At 47.8% G+C, this 15,273-nt stretch overlaps 2 protein-coding genes across 3 annotated transcripts in view; both read left to right on the top strand.

The window, feature by feature from the left end:
• MPIG6B (megakaryocyte and platelet inhibitory receptor G6b) overlaps window positions 1-15,273 on the top strand; it is a 158,935-nt gene that overhangs the window by 21,625 nt on the left and 122,037 nt on the right. The gene's annotated exons all lie outside the window — the stretch shown is intronic.
• Window positions 1-15,273, top strand: part of CLIC1 (chloride intracellular channel 1) — a 40,314-nt gene that overhangs the window by 1,053 nt on the left and 23,988 nt on the right. Inside the window, exon 1 of one of the 2 annotated variants that reach the window (XM_083725262.1) lies at window positions 2,485-2,520. The exons of the other annotated variant lie outside the window; for it this stretch is intronic. Within the exon in view, the coding sequence (XP_083581388.1) occupies window positions 2,500-2,520 (21 nt within the window). The 5' untranslated portion in view covers window positions 2,485-2,499. Of the gene's footprint in view, window positions 1-2,484; window positions 2,521-15,273 lie in introns of those variants that run through there. 2 annotated transcript variants of the gene reach the window in all.

Consider the following 15,273-nt stretch of genomic DNA (forward strand, 5'->3'; position numbering starts at 1 on the left):
TATTTATATTAAATTTGCATCCCGTCACCCCCTCCTACTTTTCTACCAAGAACCACAAAGTGATGTGAAAATGGTTCCAGCCCCACATCTTTCCCTCCTCTTGCCACAGCCTTGTGCAGTAGGTTTGGCTTAGAGGCAGTAGTAATTGCCATGAGGTCACTCAATGCACTCGTGTGGCTGAGTCAAACTGTAGTCTTCCAGGTCCTGGTCTGACACTCTTAGCCACGCTGCATGACGAGGGCATTTGGCATTTCTGGCACAGATCCATTGCCCGGGAGCTGCGTGGAAAGCGTGTTCCGAAAGGCGAGGCCAACCCATCCCCTTTTTGATGAAGTTGGGGCAGTCCCATGTCTTCTGTGCTTCTGGTCCATAGATGGCCAACTCGCTTGTGCAGGAAGGGGTGTGGTATCTCTAGACAGGAGCAGGAGGACTCGTGGGCCAGGATGTGGTGTGGAGGTTCAGGTCTGCATACTTCTTCAGCACTCTGAAAGTAAAGGAAGGCAGCAAGCTGCTTCATACCAGGTCTGTCTGGTTTGGCATTGTCTGCACGGACTGGCAGCAGTTCTGCAAGGCTCCAGGCAAAAATATCTTCCAGTCCTATCTGGAGATGCTGGGGACCTTCTGCATTCTTGACCCACTGAGCTATGGCTCTTCCCTAAGGAATCAGTATGATCTTGTTCATTGGGCTTGGGAAGCCGCCTAGGACTGAGTCAGGCTCCTAGTCCCATCTTCACCCTGCTGCCAAGATCTCAGGTCTTCCCCATCACCTCTTAACCCGAGGCTACGTTTAGCTGAAGCTTTTGGGGACTGGACATTGGCATGCACTGCATCTAAGCCAAGTTACAGGGAACCAGGCAGAGGGCCTTCTCGGTAGTGGCACCCGCCCTGTGGAACGCCCTCCCACCAGATGTCAAAAAGAAAAACAACTACCAAACTTTTAGAAGACATCTGAAGGCAACCCTGTTTAGGGAAGCTTTTAATGTTTAATAGGTTATTGTATTTTAATATTCTGTTGGAAGCCGCACAGAGTAGCTGGGGAAACCCAGCCAGATGGGCGGGGTATAAATAATACAATATTATTATTATTATTAGGCCCCTTCCCATGAGGCAAGGCGTGGTGGTGTCTCTGTCCTGCCTTCTTAAATCGGTACCCTCCTTCTGCCTCCATTGCTTCCTTCTATTCAGGCCTTTGGGGACCCTTTGGTAAGCTGAATGGTTTGTTGCTTCCCAGCTGACTCAGTGTCCAGACTTGCACTGTGAGTGAGGTAGGGCCTGTTGCAACCCTGCGTGGTGCGAGTGTGCTGTGAGGCAACCTCAATCCTCTTTTGATTTGTGGCTCCGCAGCCTGCTAGGCCATGAGTGCTTTTGAGTTGCATATGTATATTTGTTTGTTTCAATCAGGAATGCGGGGCCTTCACCTTGGGAGCCAATTGTGGCCTTCTAAGCCTGGCCTCAATGTGCCCTTGGACACTGGTCATGCTTCCGTGGATGGGGGAAAGAGAGGGCTGGCTGTGCGAGCAGCTTGTGTGGAAACTAGCCTACCTCACAAAGGCAAATTTGACATTCATTGCATCGCATATTCCTGCATTGCAGGGGAGTAGGGCTACGTTGTGGGTTGGCAAACTAAGGCCCAGGGGCCGGATCAGGCCCAATTGCCTTTGGATCTGGCTTGCGGACGGTCAGGGAATTGCCACGTGGATCACCAGCACACACGTTCTTTCCCTCTCCCTCCCTCAGTGGTGGCGGTGCCTCCGCCTCCTCCCTCCCTCCTCCTGGCTTCTCCCTGCCCTGCCTAGAGGAGGAAGGGGGCTGGGCTTTGTTGGTGCCAGCAGCAGCAGCAGCAGCGCTTGAGCGGCCGCCATTTTAAGGAGCCCCTCTCTGGAGCCCTTCCGTGCGCCTCTCATAGTCTACCCCGCCGCCTCAGTCCCTGCTGCTCGCAAGACACAGGTAAGCAGCCACTGGGGCTCGTGGGACTCTTGCATCATCCCCCCCCCCCAAATGTGGTCCGGTCGCCCACAAGGTCTGAGGCACAGTGGACTGGCCCCCTGCTGAAAAGGTTTGCTGACCCCTGGGCTAGATTATTTTCAGATTCTCTACAATTCTATGAATCTATGGACCTTCTTTTGCTCTGGCCACGACCACCGCTGGTGTGTTGCCCCCAGAAGGGAATGTGGCCTTCAGCCTGGAAAAAGTTCCCCCACCCCTGCCTTAATTCTAAAAGAGAGAAGTGTAGGTGCCTGTGAAATACGTTCTTCTCGCCCCCACTTTTCTCCTCCCGTTGCCAAGTGTGAAGCCACAAGGCTCCTGCCACTCCTAGTAAGACTCACTGTGCCATTTCCATGCTCACTTTTCAGTGTTTTCCATCAGCTGCTGCTTCTCTTCGCATCCCCCCTCCTCCCCAGTGACACCCCTCATCTTACAAGGGCACCAGGTGGGTGTTGCCCCTCAACCCCCCACTGAGCATATCACCCTCCAGGCGTTTCTTCCGCAACGTCATCGATGCCTTGCCTCTCCTGTCCAGTGAGTCGCTATATTTTTGTTAAACAATTAAATGGGCCTGTGGTCCAGGTATGCATGATGAAAGCACAAATCGTCTTGTGCAATTGCGGCAAATGCCACAAAGAAGTATCTGTTTTGTGGCAGTTCTGTTTCCAGTGGAGTGCGCCATTTTTGAAATCTGAATGAGCCACTGTTCTCATGTTTCATCTCCCTTATTCTAGTGGCGTAGCGTGGGTTGTCAGCACCCGGGGCAAGGCAAGTAATTTGCGCCCCCTAACCCGTGGATTTGCACCCCCTAGCCCCCAGATGTTGCGCCCGGTGCGGCCGGCCCCCCCCTGCACCCCCCACGCTACGCACCTGCCTTATTCACTGCGCCTCAGTTGACGATCTCTTTGCCTCTGTGCTCTGTAACATGGAACACATATGAAGATGCCTTATGTATTGAGTCGGAATACAAGTCTATCTAGCCTGGTGCTTGTTTTTATTTTATATACTATATCGCTGCATATTTAGCCCTCCTTTCTTCCCAAATGCTTGGGGCATCATACCTAGTCCTGCCCTTCCCCATGTTATCCTGACAACAACCTTGCAAGTTCGGTTAGGCTGAGAGGCAGTGATTAGATCAGGGTCACCTGGTGGGCTTCATGGTGGAGCAAGGATTTGAACCCTGCTCTCCCAGGCCCTAGACTGGCACTCTAACCCAGGCATAGCCAAACTTGGTCCTCCAGCTGTTTTGGGACTACAATTCCCATCATCCCTGACCGCTGGTCCTGTTAGCTAGGGATGATGGGAGTTGTAGTCCCAAAACAGCTGGAGGGCCAAGTTTGGCCATGCCTGTTCTAACCACTATGCCGGACAGCAAGTAATGGTTCTCCAAGGTCTAGGGGGTGGGTGGTCTACCTAAAACTGGAGGCAGGAGTTTCTGCATGCAAAGCAGGTGTTGTCTGGTTGTGTTGCTTCCCTGCATTTGGCAACATGCAGTCCTTCCTGTGCTCCTGTCCTGGCAACCCACCCACCCTCTTGCCTGCCTTCATGTTAAGACCCTCCACCCATTCCTAGCTCTTGTCTGGCGGCTCTTTTCTCAAGCAGGCAGAGTTAAGACAAAGCACCACCTTTGCAGCTTTTAATTTCCGAAGCTCATTAAAGTTTTTTACTTTCCGGAGCTCATTAAGCTTTCAAGCTCTGTCGCTTTTTGAGTTGTTCTGCAAGCCGGCAGGTTTCTTCTGATCTGTGGGTTCCCAATAGGATGTAACCTCTGCTAAAGGTCCCAAGGGCAGGTAGCAGTGGCTTTTAAATCCCAGCTGGACCCGGGATGAGGGTCATATTCCCAGGCCATTCAGGTATTAAAACAACTGGCCTGCGTGCCTGAAATTGGGAGGCTGAGGTTCTGTGGCCTTTTCCTCCTTACCTTTCAGAATGGTGCAGGGATGGACACGATACTGACAAAAAGGATGAGGGGTGTTAACTGCTTTGTAAGCATCCCAGAATAATCTGGCTGACAATTGTTGGGAACAGGGTGTTTGGCTGCATGGACTTTGCGTCAGGGCCACGCAGGAAATTTGCATGTTCTTTTTCTTTTCTTTTCACTTTAACACACCAAGAAAGACAATTATCCGTATACGTCAACACAAAACAAAAAGAAAAATAATATACCAAAGAGTACAGTGGTACCTCAGGTTAAGTACTTAATTCGTTCCGGAGGTCCGTACTTAACCTGAAACTGTTCTTAACCTGAAGCACCACTTTAGCTAATGGGGCCTCCTGCTGCTGCCGCGCCACCGGAGCACGGTTTCTGTTCTCATCCTGAAGCAAAGTTCTTAACCTGAAGCACGGTTTCTGGGTTAGCGGGGTCTGTAACCTGAAGCGTATGTAACCTGAGGTATCACTGTAATCACAAAAAGTTGAAATAAAAATGGTCTTTTTCTATAGACCCGACTTCCCGTCCAGGAGAAGGAATAAGGATCTTTGCATGTTCTTATGCCTTACTGCCTTTTTCAGCTTCTCCTGGTTTTGTTTCCAGGTTTCCCTCATAAGAAGGCCTAGTCCAGCCTCTTGTTTCCATAGCGACCAGCCAAATGCTCATAGGTAAAACATAGCCACTATGTGTAGCATCCAGTGGTAGACTTATCCGCCATGATTTTTGTCTAAAATTCTTTTTAAAACCATCCAGTTGGTACCCGTCACTCCCTCTTTTGGGACCCGATTCCTTAGTTTAATGATGTGCTGTGTGAATAACTGCTTTCTTTTGTCTGTCCTGAACTTTTGTCTGTCCTTGGGTTCAGCTTCCTTGGGTGGCCACAGCTTCTGGCATTATGAGAGAGGGAGAAATCCTTACCCACTTTTTCTACACTGCTCAACATCTTACACATCTCTGCCACGCACACTTAACCTAGAAGACTAATCCCCGGGCCTAACAAAATAGCTTGGTTTGTCTCCTGGGTGGCTACAAAAAATTGCAGGAGTATATGACTCCTCAGTAGCCAGAAATGAGATACTGCAGTGTACGGTGTACGGTAGTTTTCTGTGTATAAGGCTAGGTTTGTTTCTTTAAAAATCCTGCTTAAAAATGAGGGTTGTCTTATACATGGGTAGTGGTTAGTTTGGTTACTGCTAGCAGCTATTGTGTGTGTTATTGGTTGCTGTGTCAATGGGCGGTGTTGACTGGCTGATGCTGTGGCAATTTGGCGGGTGATTGCCAACGATGGGACAGACGAGAGCTGGATTTTGCGATGCATGCAGGTGAGTAATTTTCAGCAGTCCCCCCCTAAAAAAACTCTACAACTCTGGGCAATCCCCCGCAAAAAAAGCTGAACAATTCTGTGCCATCTCCCCCCATTTTCTTAAATTTGAGTCCCCCCAAATAGGGGCATCTTATACATGGAGGCATCTTATGCACGGAAAAGAAGAAGAAGAGTTTGGATTTGATATCCCGCTTTATCACTACCTGAAGGAGACTCAAAGTGGCTAACATTCTCCTTTTCCCTTCCTCCCCCACAACAAACACTCTGTGAGGTGAGTGAGGCTGAGAGACTTCAGAGAAGTGTGACTGGCCCAAGGTCACCCAGCAGCTGCATGTGGAGGAGCGGAGACGTGAACCACGTTCACCAGATTACGAGTCTACCGCTCTTAACCACTACATCACACTGGTACTTCTCAAGCATCTAGTTCCTAGTGGAGGGAAGAGACCCAGAATGATACAACAGAGCCGTTTCTTTTAATGACTTCAATATTTCTCAAGTCAAGGCAGAAAGCAGCGTTCAAAATGGACTGGGCACATTTTGCACCTGGCTGTTGGCCACTGCCAACCAGTTGAAGATGTCTGGGCACCAAGATAGTGCCTGATGTCTCCACCATCTAGAGGTGGGATCCATGGATCTTGACTGTTTTCACACACTAGCAACTCATCCTGTGGAATTCTATCCGTTACATTTTATCCGCACAATCGGAACAAATTTCAGGAACCAAAAAGTCCCATTGAAAAATAAAACCTTTGAGCCGCCCGCCTCCAAAATGCCAACTAGGCATTCTGTTTTGGTGACGGTAACCCTGGTTTAAGGAGCCATTGCCTAGCATATATATCTTGAGTTTCTAACACTGGCAGAAAACCTATATAGGTGCTCGTTTGTTTTTCAAAAACCTGGGCAGGCCGGTAGCAGATAATAAACAAAACAGGAACGTTTGTCATTTTAATACGAAAGGGGAAGTTGCTCTCCCCCCCACCCCCGCTTAGCATGAGATGCTGAGCAGGCAAATGGTGCTGTGTTGTAATAAGGCACTGTCATATTCTGAGGAATATGCAAACACACAGTGTATAAATTTCCTGGAAGATGAGAAAGAAAAAGAAGGGGAGATCAGTAACCAGAGAACCACAAATTTGGGAGGCCAGTTAAACCTTGCCCTCTTCAAGTAGACCATGGTAAAAAGGTCCAGGCTGACACACTGGGAGTTAGAGATGTTTTGACTGCCTGAGTAGCTGTAGGGAGAAGCCAGCCTTCCCAGCTCTGAGCTGAGGAGGGACTGTGGCTTGGTGGTTCAGCAATCTGCTTTGCATGCAGAAGGTCCTGGGTTCAATCCCCAGGTTAGTACTTGGGAAAGATTCCTGTCTGAAACCCTGGTTGCCTGCAGCGAGTCACTGCAGCTAAGGCTGATGGGAATTGTAGTCCAAAGCATTTGGTGGGTACCAAGTTGGACGCGGGTGGTGCTGTGGTGTAAACCACTGAGCCTTGGGCTTGCCAGTCGGAAGGTTGCGGTTCGAATCCCTGCGACGGGATGAGCTCCCGTTGCTCGGTCCCAGCTCCTGCCAACCTAGCAATTCGAAAACACGTCACAGTGCAAGTAGATAAATAGGTACCACTCCGGCGGGAAGGTAAATGGCGTTTCCGTGCGCTGCTCTGGTTCACCAGAAGTGGCTTAGTCATGCTGGCCACATGACCCAGAAGCTGTACGCTGGCTCCCTCGGCCAATAAAGCGAGATGAGCGCCGCAACCCCAGAGTCGGACACGACTGGACCTAATAGTCAGGGGTCCCTTTACCTTTACCCCAAAGATGCGCAGCACAGAAATTGCAGTTGTGTCCCCCCCCCCCATATATATATATATGGATATAAACTCATTCTCAGCATTGGACTTGGGCTTTGTGATGGCATGGAATGTTCACAAGCATTTTACTTGTTCGAGGGCAAGGTGCCCACAGTAGAGCACTGACAAGCCTTGCCATTTCTCTGAGAGGAATTAAAAGGTCATTTCTCCTATAACAAACATCACATGGTTTAGGGACAGAAGGGACCGTGTACTTTTGTCAAGAAGGGAGTAGACAGGCAAAAAAAAAAAAAAAAAAAAAGAGGAGGATATGTTCAAATGTTTGATCTAAAGTAGGCCAGTGTAGAATTTATTTTAACCTTGCCCAAACCTGAAGGCTTAGAGCTAGTAAACACCATTTCTCCTTCCTTATAATAGCCTACGAAGGTAGGTCAGGCTTATTGTTTGAATTCTGTAGGTGGAGAAACTGGTGCTGAAAGGTAATTGACTTGCCTGGGGATATCAGAGAATTGCAGAGCTGCAGAGCTGCAAGGGACCCCGAGGGTCATCTAGTCCAACCCCTGCAACGCAGCAGTCAATGCTCAACTCAAGCATCCATGACAGATGATGATCCAACCTCTGCTTTAATACCCCCAATGAAGAAGCGTCCACAACCTCCCGAGGGAGTCTGTTCCACAGTCCAACAGCTCTTGCCCTCAGAAAGTTCTTCCCGATGTACAGTGGTACCTCAGGTTAAGTACTTAATTCGTTCCAGAGGCCCGTTCTTAACCTGAAACTGTTCTTAACTTGAAGACCACTTTAGCTAAGGGGGCCTCCTGCTGCCGCCGCGCAGCCGGAGCACAATTTCTGTTCTCATCCTGAAGCAAAGTTCTTAACCCGAGGTACTATTTCTTGGTTAGCGGAGTCTGTAACCTGAAGCGTATGTAACCCGAGGTACCACTGTATATATCAGTGGTGACTGTGGCTGAATTGAGGACACGTGTTTTCAAAACATGGGTCTCCTTTTAAAACGTGGCAAGGAAGAAAGGAATGAGCTGCCTCACTCTCCTTGAAGGGCACTGCTTGAAATGTGTGTCTCCCTTGCACAATGCATAATTAAATCAATGGTGTTATATATTGCAAGGTGTGATGGCCTCTGGCTTAGAAGCAGTCTTTAGGTTAGGTCTACCAGCAACCATGGGTCATCCTAGCAAAATTGGAACTTCTTTATGCAGAGGCATAAATACCAGGTGCTGGGGACGGCCAGATACCCCCTGTTGCTTCTTATTTGCAGAGTCTGTATCTCCCCAGAGGCATCTCTGGTTGGTCGCTGTTGGAACATAATATTGGACCAGATGGAATCTGGTCTGTCAAAGCCAGGAAACCAGTGTCCCCACTGTTGAAGGACGTGTGGCTCCAGTATTGGCCTCTGTAGTCACTTACGAACTCATTGTTAAAACCGTGTTTATGGAAGACAGTCTTACTTGGCTACGAGCGATCGCCAAAGAAAGAAGTGGGTTGGCCCCTTATCTCCCCGTGTCAATCGTCACAACTATGTCAGGTCACCTGTTTATGCCTGTGCTGCCAATCAGCTGATCGGTGCGGCTTGCAAAGTGCCAGAAGCGAAGCTTAAGCCTGAGCGTCAGCTGATAGGTGAGGCTTTGCAAGCCCAGACAATCAGCAACCTGCCCCCAGCCCAACCATCTGCAGGTTTCCCTGCCTCTCACACGACAGCGTAAAGGACATCCGCTCTAGGACAGGTGGGCTTGGGCTTAATGTCCTTGTGGGCCACATGGGGAGGGGGCCTGGAGGGCCTAAAGTGGCCCAGAAGCTGGAGATGTCTCACTCTTAATCAGGGCAACAGTTATATTTTGTGCAGATTGGCTAATTTTACATGGGCGCAGGCAATCTTTTTTCTGTTGAGAGCTGCATTCCCACGGTGGCGTTTGGGATGGGTGGGTGGGATGCCCTGGAGATTGCATAGTAGCAGCAGGCAGGATCAGAGCCAAAAGTGTGTGGGGCCACCCCTCTTCTTTTCCCCCTTGGCCATGTGTTTGCTGGATTCACATGTGCTACCCTGGCAGCATGGGGATTGCTGCACGGAGAAGCAACTCCCATGACATTGCCGGTGCATCATGTTTTGCAAAGGAAAACACCCCTGTTTTTCCTTACACTGAAAATTCCTTCTCATCCCATACGCCCCCATAAAGCAGGGGGGTTGGAACAGATGAGCCATCGGGGTCCTCCCAGCTCTCAAATTATGTTTTTAAAAGTCACAGTTGCAGAAGCAGGTGCTATTGCGATGGGGCTCCCCCCCCAACCCTCCGGAATTGGCTTGTGGGGATCAGGAGAACCCCAAAACAGCAGAAGGGGGTCATTTCACCTGGCAAGCTGAAATGTGTGCACTGACAGAATGACTGCCATAGCGCTATGCTGAATTCCTTCCTGCGATTCTATTATATATTGCTGAAGGCTCTTTTCTGCTGTGTTATGTTGCTCTGTGATAGTCCGTCCTGCACTGATTTACAATACAATAATCTTGTCATTGTCCCATACAGAACAACGAAATTGAAAATCTACATCAGACATTCAGAGAGCAACAAGCCTGCTATCCCAGCCTGGTTAGCCCCCTAAAAACTCTGATACCCCATAATTAAATACAATATACTCCCATAGAGACTACCTTACACTGCATTTAAAACCAAGAAGTAAACCAAAACCCCACAACTCACTCTCTCTCTCTCTCTCTCTCTCTCTCTGTGTGTGTGTGTGTGTGTGTAAAAACAAACAAAAACAAAGCCCTTGCTTAACAGAATCCTTACTATCACATAATGGATCTGACTGCACTGAGCTTAGGCTGCAGTTAGGGGGTTGGCGAATCAGTCTTTATTTCAGGCCTGTGTTGGTTTTGTGTGTGTGGTCAGGCATAAGCATTTCCCGTCCTGTTTTGCTTTAATCTAAGAAGCTTCTTTTGTAAAAAATAAAAATAAACGCAAATACAGAGACGCGCAGTTTTTTTCACAGATTGTGCATTTCTAAATATGCATTTTACGTGTTTTTCTCACAGATTGTGCATTTCTAAATATGCATTTTACGTGCTGTTTGGGCATGCTTTTGAGCCGAGAGGTGCAGAATCTAAAAGCGCCCAGTGTCCTGATCTGCAAGCTGGGTCCCTGAGGTGGAGATCTGGCCAGCTCCTCTCAGAATTCGCTGATAAATTCCTCAAGCATTCCTAGCTGCAACTGAGATCCCTTTTAGCAACTTCTGCTATCTAGATAAGTAGCTATGGGGGCGTAGAGAAAGGGGGAAGCTGTGAACTGGGGGGGGGGGCGGATTTGCACATGTGCATATGTGTGCTAACACTTCTCTTTTTTAAGAAAAATAAAAATATGTTCTTCAGATTTCCCCGAATAGAAAATTAGGGGCAAAATGTGATTCACCAGGAACAGGTAGCAGAATATTGGAGCTGTCTCTGGTCAGTTAAGAGAGCTGGGAGCATAAATTTATGACCTGCTCTTCTCTGGCTGAGGCCTGGGTGGGTTGCAGGAATTTAAAATTCAGAATTAAACAACACCTGGAACAGAGCACAGTCACGGGAATAAGGGGGCGGGGGCTGGAAACACACACCTCAGGTGTGTTTGGCCAGGTGTGTTTGACCAGCTCAGTGACGGTGCGCAATTTTGTATGCAGTTTCAATAATTCAGTCCTTGAGAGATGGATAGCTGCCTTTATTCCAGTTCAGAGCATTGGTGCTTGAAGCCCAATGTTCTTGACATTGGCTGGCAGAGGCAGGGGTCTCTCCCAGCCCTATCTTGTGATGCCAGGCATTGAACCTGGGTCCTTATTCAGGCAAGGCAGATGTTCTCCTACTGAGCTACAACCCTGCGGTCCTTAGTATCATCATAGCAGATGAAAGGAAAGACCTTGGGGAGTAACAGCGAGTCATAGACTCACTGTTCCTTTTTGGACCAGAATTTTGAGTGTTCTGGTCCTTCTTGGACCAGAATTTGAGTGTTCTGTGGGTGCCAGCCACAAAATGACTGCTTTGTGTGTGTGTGTGGGGGGGGGGGGGAGATGGCATAACTCAAAATTAGAGAGATGGCGAAGCTTTCCCCAGAATTGCATTTTCATACAGGAAAAGGCTTAACCGGTTGAATTTCTGCCTGCTGTACAGTTGCTAAGGGCACAAAAACTCCATTCCCCCCCCATGCCAACCCAAAACCAAACATAGGCTGCCATCCCCTACCCGCTTGCTTGGGAGTAAAGCCCTATTAAACACAAAGGGACTTCTGAGTAGACATGCCCGTTATTGCTGCAAATGTTCTGTGTGGAACTAATGTATCGGATAAAGGAACTTTAATAGAGAAATTGCTTTGAAGGGTACTTGCAGACTGTGCTTTGTAGCTTTCTGGGGAGGACTGGATAGTTAATTTCTTTCTTCCCCCCCCCTTTTTTAAAAGCAACTCCACAGTCCAGGAGCCTTGCCAGGGGGCCACCAGCAAAGGCTATTGGGGTTTTTATGGTGCTTGTGGGCACTTCATTGGTGACCCCATTTTAGACAGTAGCAGACGAAATGGACAAAATAGTCTGACCTTGATTATGGGGGGGAGAGTTGTATAGACAGAACTTTTCTCCAGACGCCTCAGTCTAGATGCACATGTTTGTGTGTTTAAAGTCTCTGTTTTTCATCCAAACACCCTGATCCTGTCAGCAAACAGATGCTGTTTGAATACCCTGACAAAGTCCCCTCTGTGAGGGTCTTAATTCATCAGGAATGTTTTGTTCGGAGCAAGGTTTACTCTCCAACCAGAATTGTCTGTTGGGGGCCATTTTTTATTCCGAGGCGGCCTAGTGATCGATAGCTTGGAAGCACCTCAGGTGAGCTCTTTGTTTTCCCAGTCATGCCGCGGAGGGGGGAAAAATAGCCCTATTGTGGTGATTGAATGGGACAACAGGGGAGCGGTGGCTGGCAAAAATCTGCTTTATTTGCCTGCGTTAGCAGCACAGAAGATAAATCAGCAAGTTGAATAGGGAGTCCGTGGGACACCGCTCACAAATACATAATTCACATTAGTCGCTTCCCGGAATGCCTGCTCATTTGTGCACAATATCTGCAAACTGTACGGTATAATTTTAAATGCCCCGTTTATGGCGAAGGGCAGGTTGTGAAGCTTGCCAAGGGTAATAATTAATTCTGAAGTCTGTTGGCTGGTTCCGCAAACTGAATGGATTCAATAAATCACCTGCAACTAAACCACTCCTCAATTAGGTATTACCTCTGGTGTGTCGTGTTACGAATAAATGTGACTTTGCCTCCCATTCCACTTCCAGTCATAACTTTCCCATTTTTTTTTTATAGTAAACCTTTTGGTTCTGACACCAGATATATTTGCACCAGCTTTTTAAAAGAATCTTAAAAAAGAATAAAACAGAAGATGAGCCCTACTGCATCAGGCTATCTCACTGTGGTCAGCCATGGCCCATGCCTATGGGAAACCTTGTAAGCACAAGGGCATTCTGCCCATCCGTATTTCTCAGGAACTGGAATTCAAAGGCTTGCTATCAAGGGATAATGTAACCATTGTGGCCAGTAGCCCTTGCTAGTTTTATCCTCCATGTTTTCATTTTTATGGTACCTTTATGGTAAAGGTAAAGGGACCCCTGACCATTAGGTCCAGTCGTGACCGACTCTGGGGTTGTGGCGCTCATCTCGCTTTATTGGCCAAGGGAGCCGGCGTACAGCATGACTAAGCCGCTTCTGGTGAACCAGAGCACCGCACGGAAACGCCGTTTACCTTCCCACCAGAGATACCTATTTATCTACTTGCACTTTGAGGTGCTTTGGAACTGCTAGGTTGGCAGGAGCAGGGACTGAGCAACGAGAGCTCACCCCGTCTCAGGGATTCATACCGCCAACCTTCTGATCAGCAAGTCCTAGGCTCTGTGGTTTAACCCACAGCGCCACCCGTGTCCCTTACCTTTATGGTACCTTCATTTTGATGGTACCTTCCCAAGCTTTCTTATAACAGGAACTTTCATGAATGGATATCCTCTGGAATGGATATCCTCTGGATGCATATCCATGAATGGAGGCCAGATACCTCTCCCTGCCCCCTGGATTGCTTCTTCCAAAATTTGGCGGCCAATACCTGTTGGAACATCCTCCCTTTAAAATCTATTAATTGTTTGGCAGTGTAATTTTCTCTTGCCTCAGTAGGTTTTAATTTTGTGCCACTGTCTTCTCACTGGTATAATAATAATAATAATAATAATATTTATACCCCGCCCATCTGTGGTATAGTTGTTTCCCGAAACAGGGCTGCCTTCAGATGTATTCCAAAAGTGAGATAGTTTTTTATTTCCTTGACATCTGATGGGAGGGCGTTCCGCAGGGCGCCACCACTGAGAAGGCCCTCTGCCTGGTTCCCTGTAACCTCACAGTGAGGGAACTGCCAGAAGGCCCTTGGCGCTGGACCTCAGTGTGAACGATGGGGGTGGAAACGCTCCTTCAGGTATACTGGGCCGAGGCCGTTTAGGGCTTCAAAGGTCAGCACCAACACTAGGAATTGTGCTACGAACCGTACTGGGAAGATGTTGGTTTACGGTCCGAGTTATTAAGCTTCATTGGTTGAACATTGGTTCCATAAGATTTATATACTGCTTGATTGTAAACAACAACAACCTCCATAGTGGTTTACAAAAACAAGGTGTGTGTGTGAAAATATCAGTAAAACCATTTAAAACCAACTATTTAAAATGTATTTTAAAAAATTGAAGTCAACCAGATTAAGACACATGCCAGCATTTTACATACCTGAATAGGCTTGCTAAACAAAAATGTTTTTATCAGGCGCCGGAAAGAGAACATTGAAGACGCCTGTCTGATGTCTATAGGCAGGGAGTTCCAATGTATGGCTGCAAATGAACATGTTTGCATTAGGGGATGTCCTGAAGTAGAGGACCTTATGCATTATATCTTGCGCTGCCCCTTATATAATGAAGCACTTATAATGACAAAGTCCCCTGGCCAGAACCCCTCTGACATGATTTTATATCTCCTTGCAGACACAGATAAGTTTGTGACCTGGCATGTAGCACTCTTTGCAACTGCTGCTAGGAAAATTAGAGCAAATTATATAGCCAAGATAGGCACCAACTGTAAAGGAGATGAATTTATTTGGCCCTATCTACATCAAGCTAGGGGACGCAGGTGGCGCTGTGGGTTAAACCACAGAGCCTAGGACTTGCCAATCAGGAGGTCGGCGGTTCAAATCCCCGCGACGGGGTGAGCTCCCATTGCTCGGTTCCAGCTCCTGCCAACCTAGCAGTTCGAAAGAAAGCATGTCAAAGTGCAAGTAGATCAATAGGTACCACTCTGGCGGGAAGGTAAACAGTGTTTCCGTGCGCTGCTCTGGTTCACCAGAAGCGGCTTAGTCATGCTGGCCACATGACCCGGAAGCTGTACGCCGGCTCCCTCGGCCAGTAAAGCGAGATGAGAGCCGCAACCCCAGAGTCGTCCATGACTGGACCTAATGGTCAGGGGTCCCTTTACCTTTACATCAAGCTATATTCTATCTTTATCACCAAACTCCGAATATAATTGCACATTGTATTAATCAACATTATTTTTTAATAGATTAGTGGCCATGTGATGATTTTAGCCTATAAATTTTATTGTTTAGTGTCTTAACCTGTATATTAAGGTACTTTTTAAAGCTCTGTTTAGTGTAGGTAATGTCTTGATAATATAAAAGTTTTAAGTTTTTTGTATTAATCCAGCGTATTTTCTTTTAATTGTTGAACGATTCTGTGTACATTGTGGCAGCCTTTGGCTATGTGCAATGAAACTGACTGAATGACTGACTGACAATGTATGGGTGTGACCACACTGAAAGATCAAGTTCTTACGAATGTGGAATGAGTATCGTGTGGCACTGGCAACAGTGCTTCTTCCACAAATCCAAGGTTGGCAGGCGTATTTAGAAAGGCATTCAGCACATTGTTATAAACAGGTCAAATAAGTTGTGCAGGCCTAGGGTGGAGCTGTACTGTGGGACTTCGAGTCTCTCCCTCTCTGCCACATCTTCCCCTGTCGTCTTGGATTCCTGCTTCAAGGACACCTCCTGGCTGCCTGTCGTCTTTGTCAGGCGCCAAGGTAATCACCGGAGGAAGGGCTGTTTTCTCTTCCAAGTAAATGTTTATTATTTTCTTTACATACCGTATTTTTCGCTCTATAAGACGCACCAGACCACAAGAC

The sequence above is a fragment of the Podarcis gaigeae genome (assembly GCF_964106915.1).
Source record: "Podarcis gaigeae genome assembly, chromosome: 2".
Classification (NCBI taxonomy): Eukaryota; Metazoa; Chordata; class Lepidosauria; order Squamata; family Lacertidae; genus Podarcis; species Podarcis gaigeae.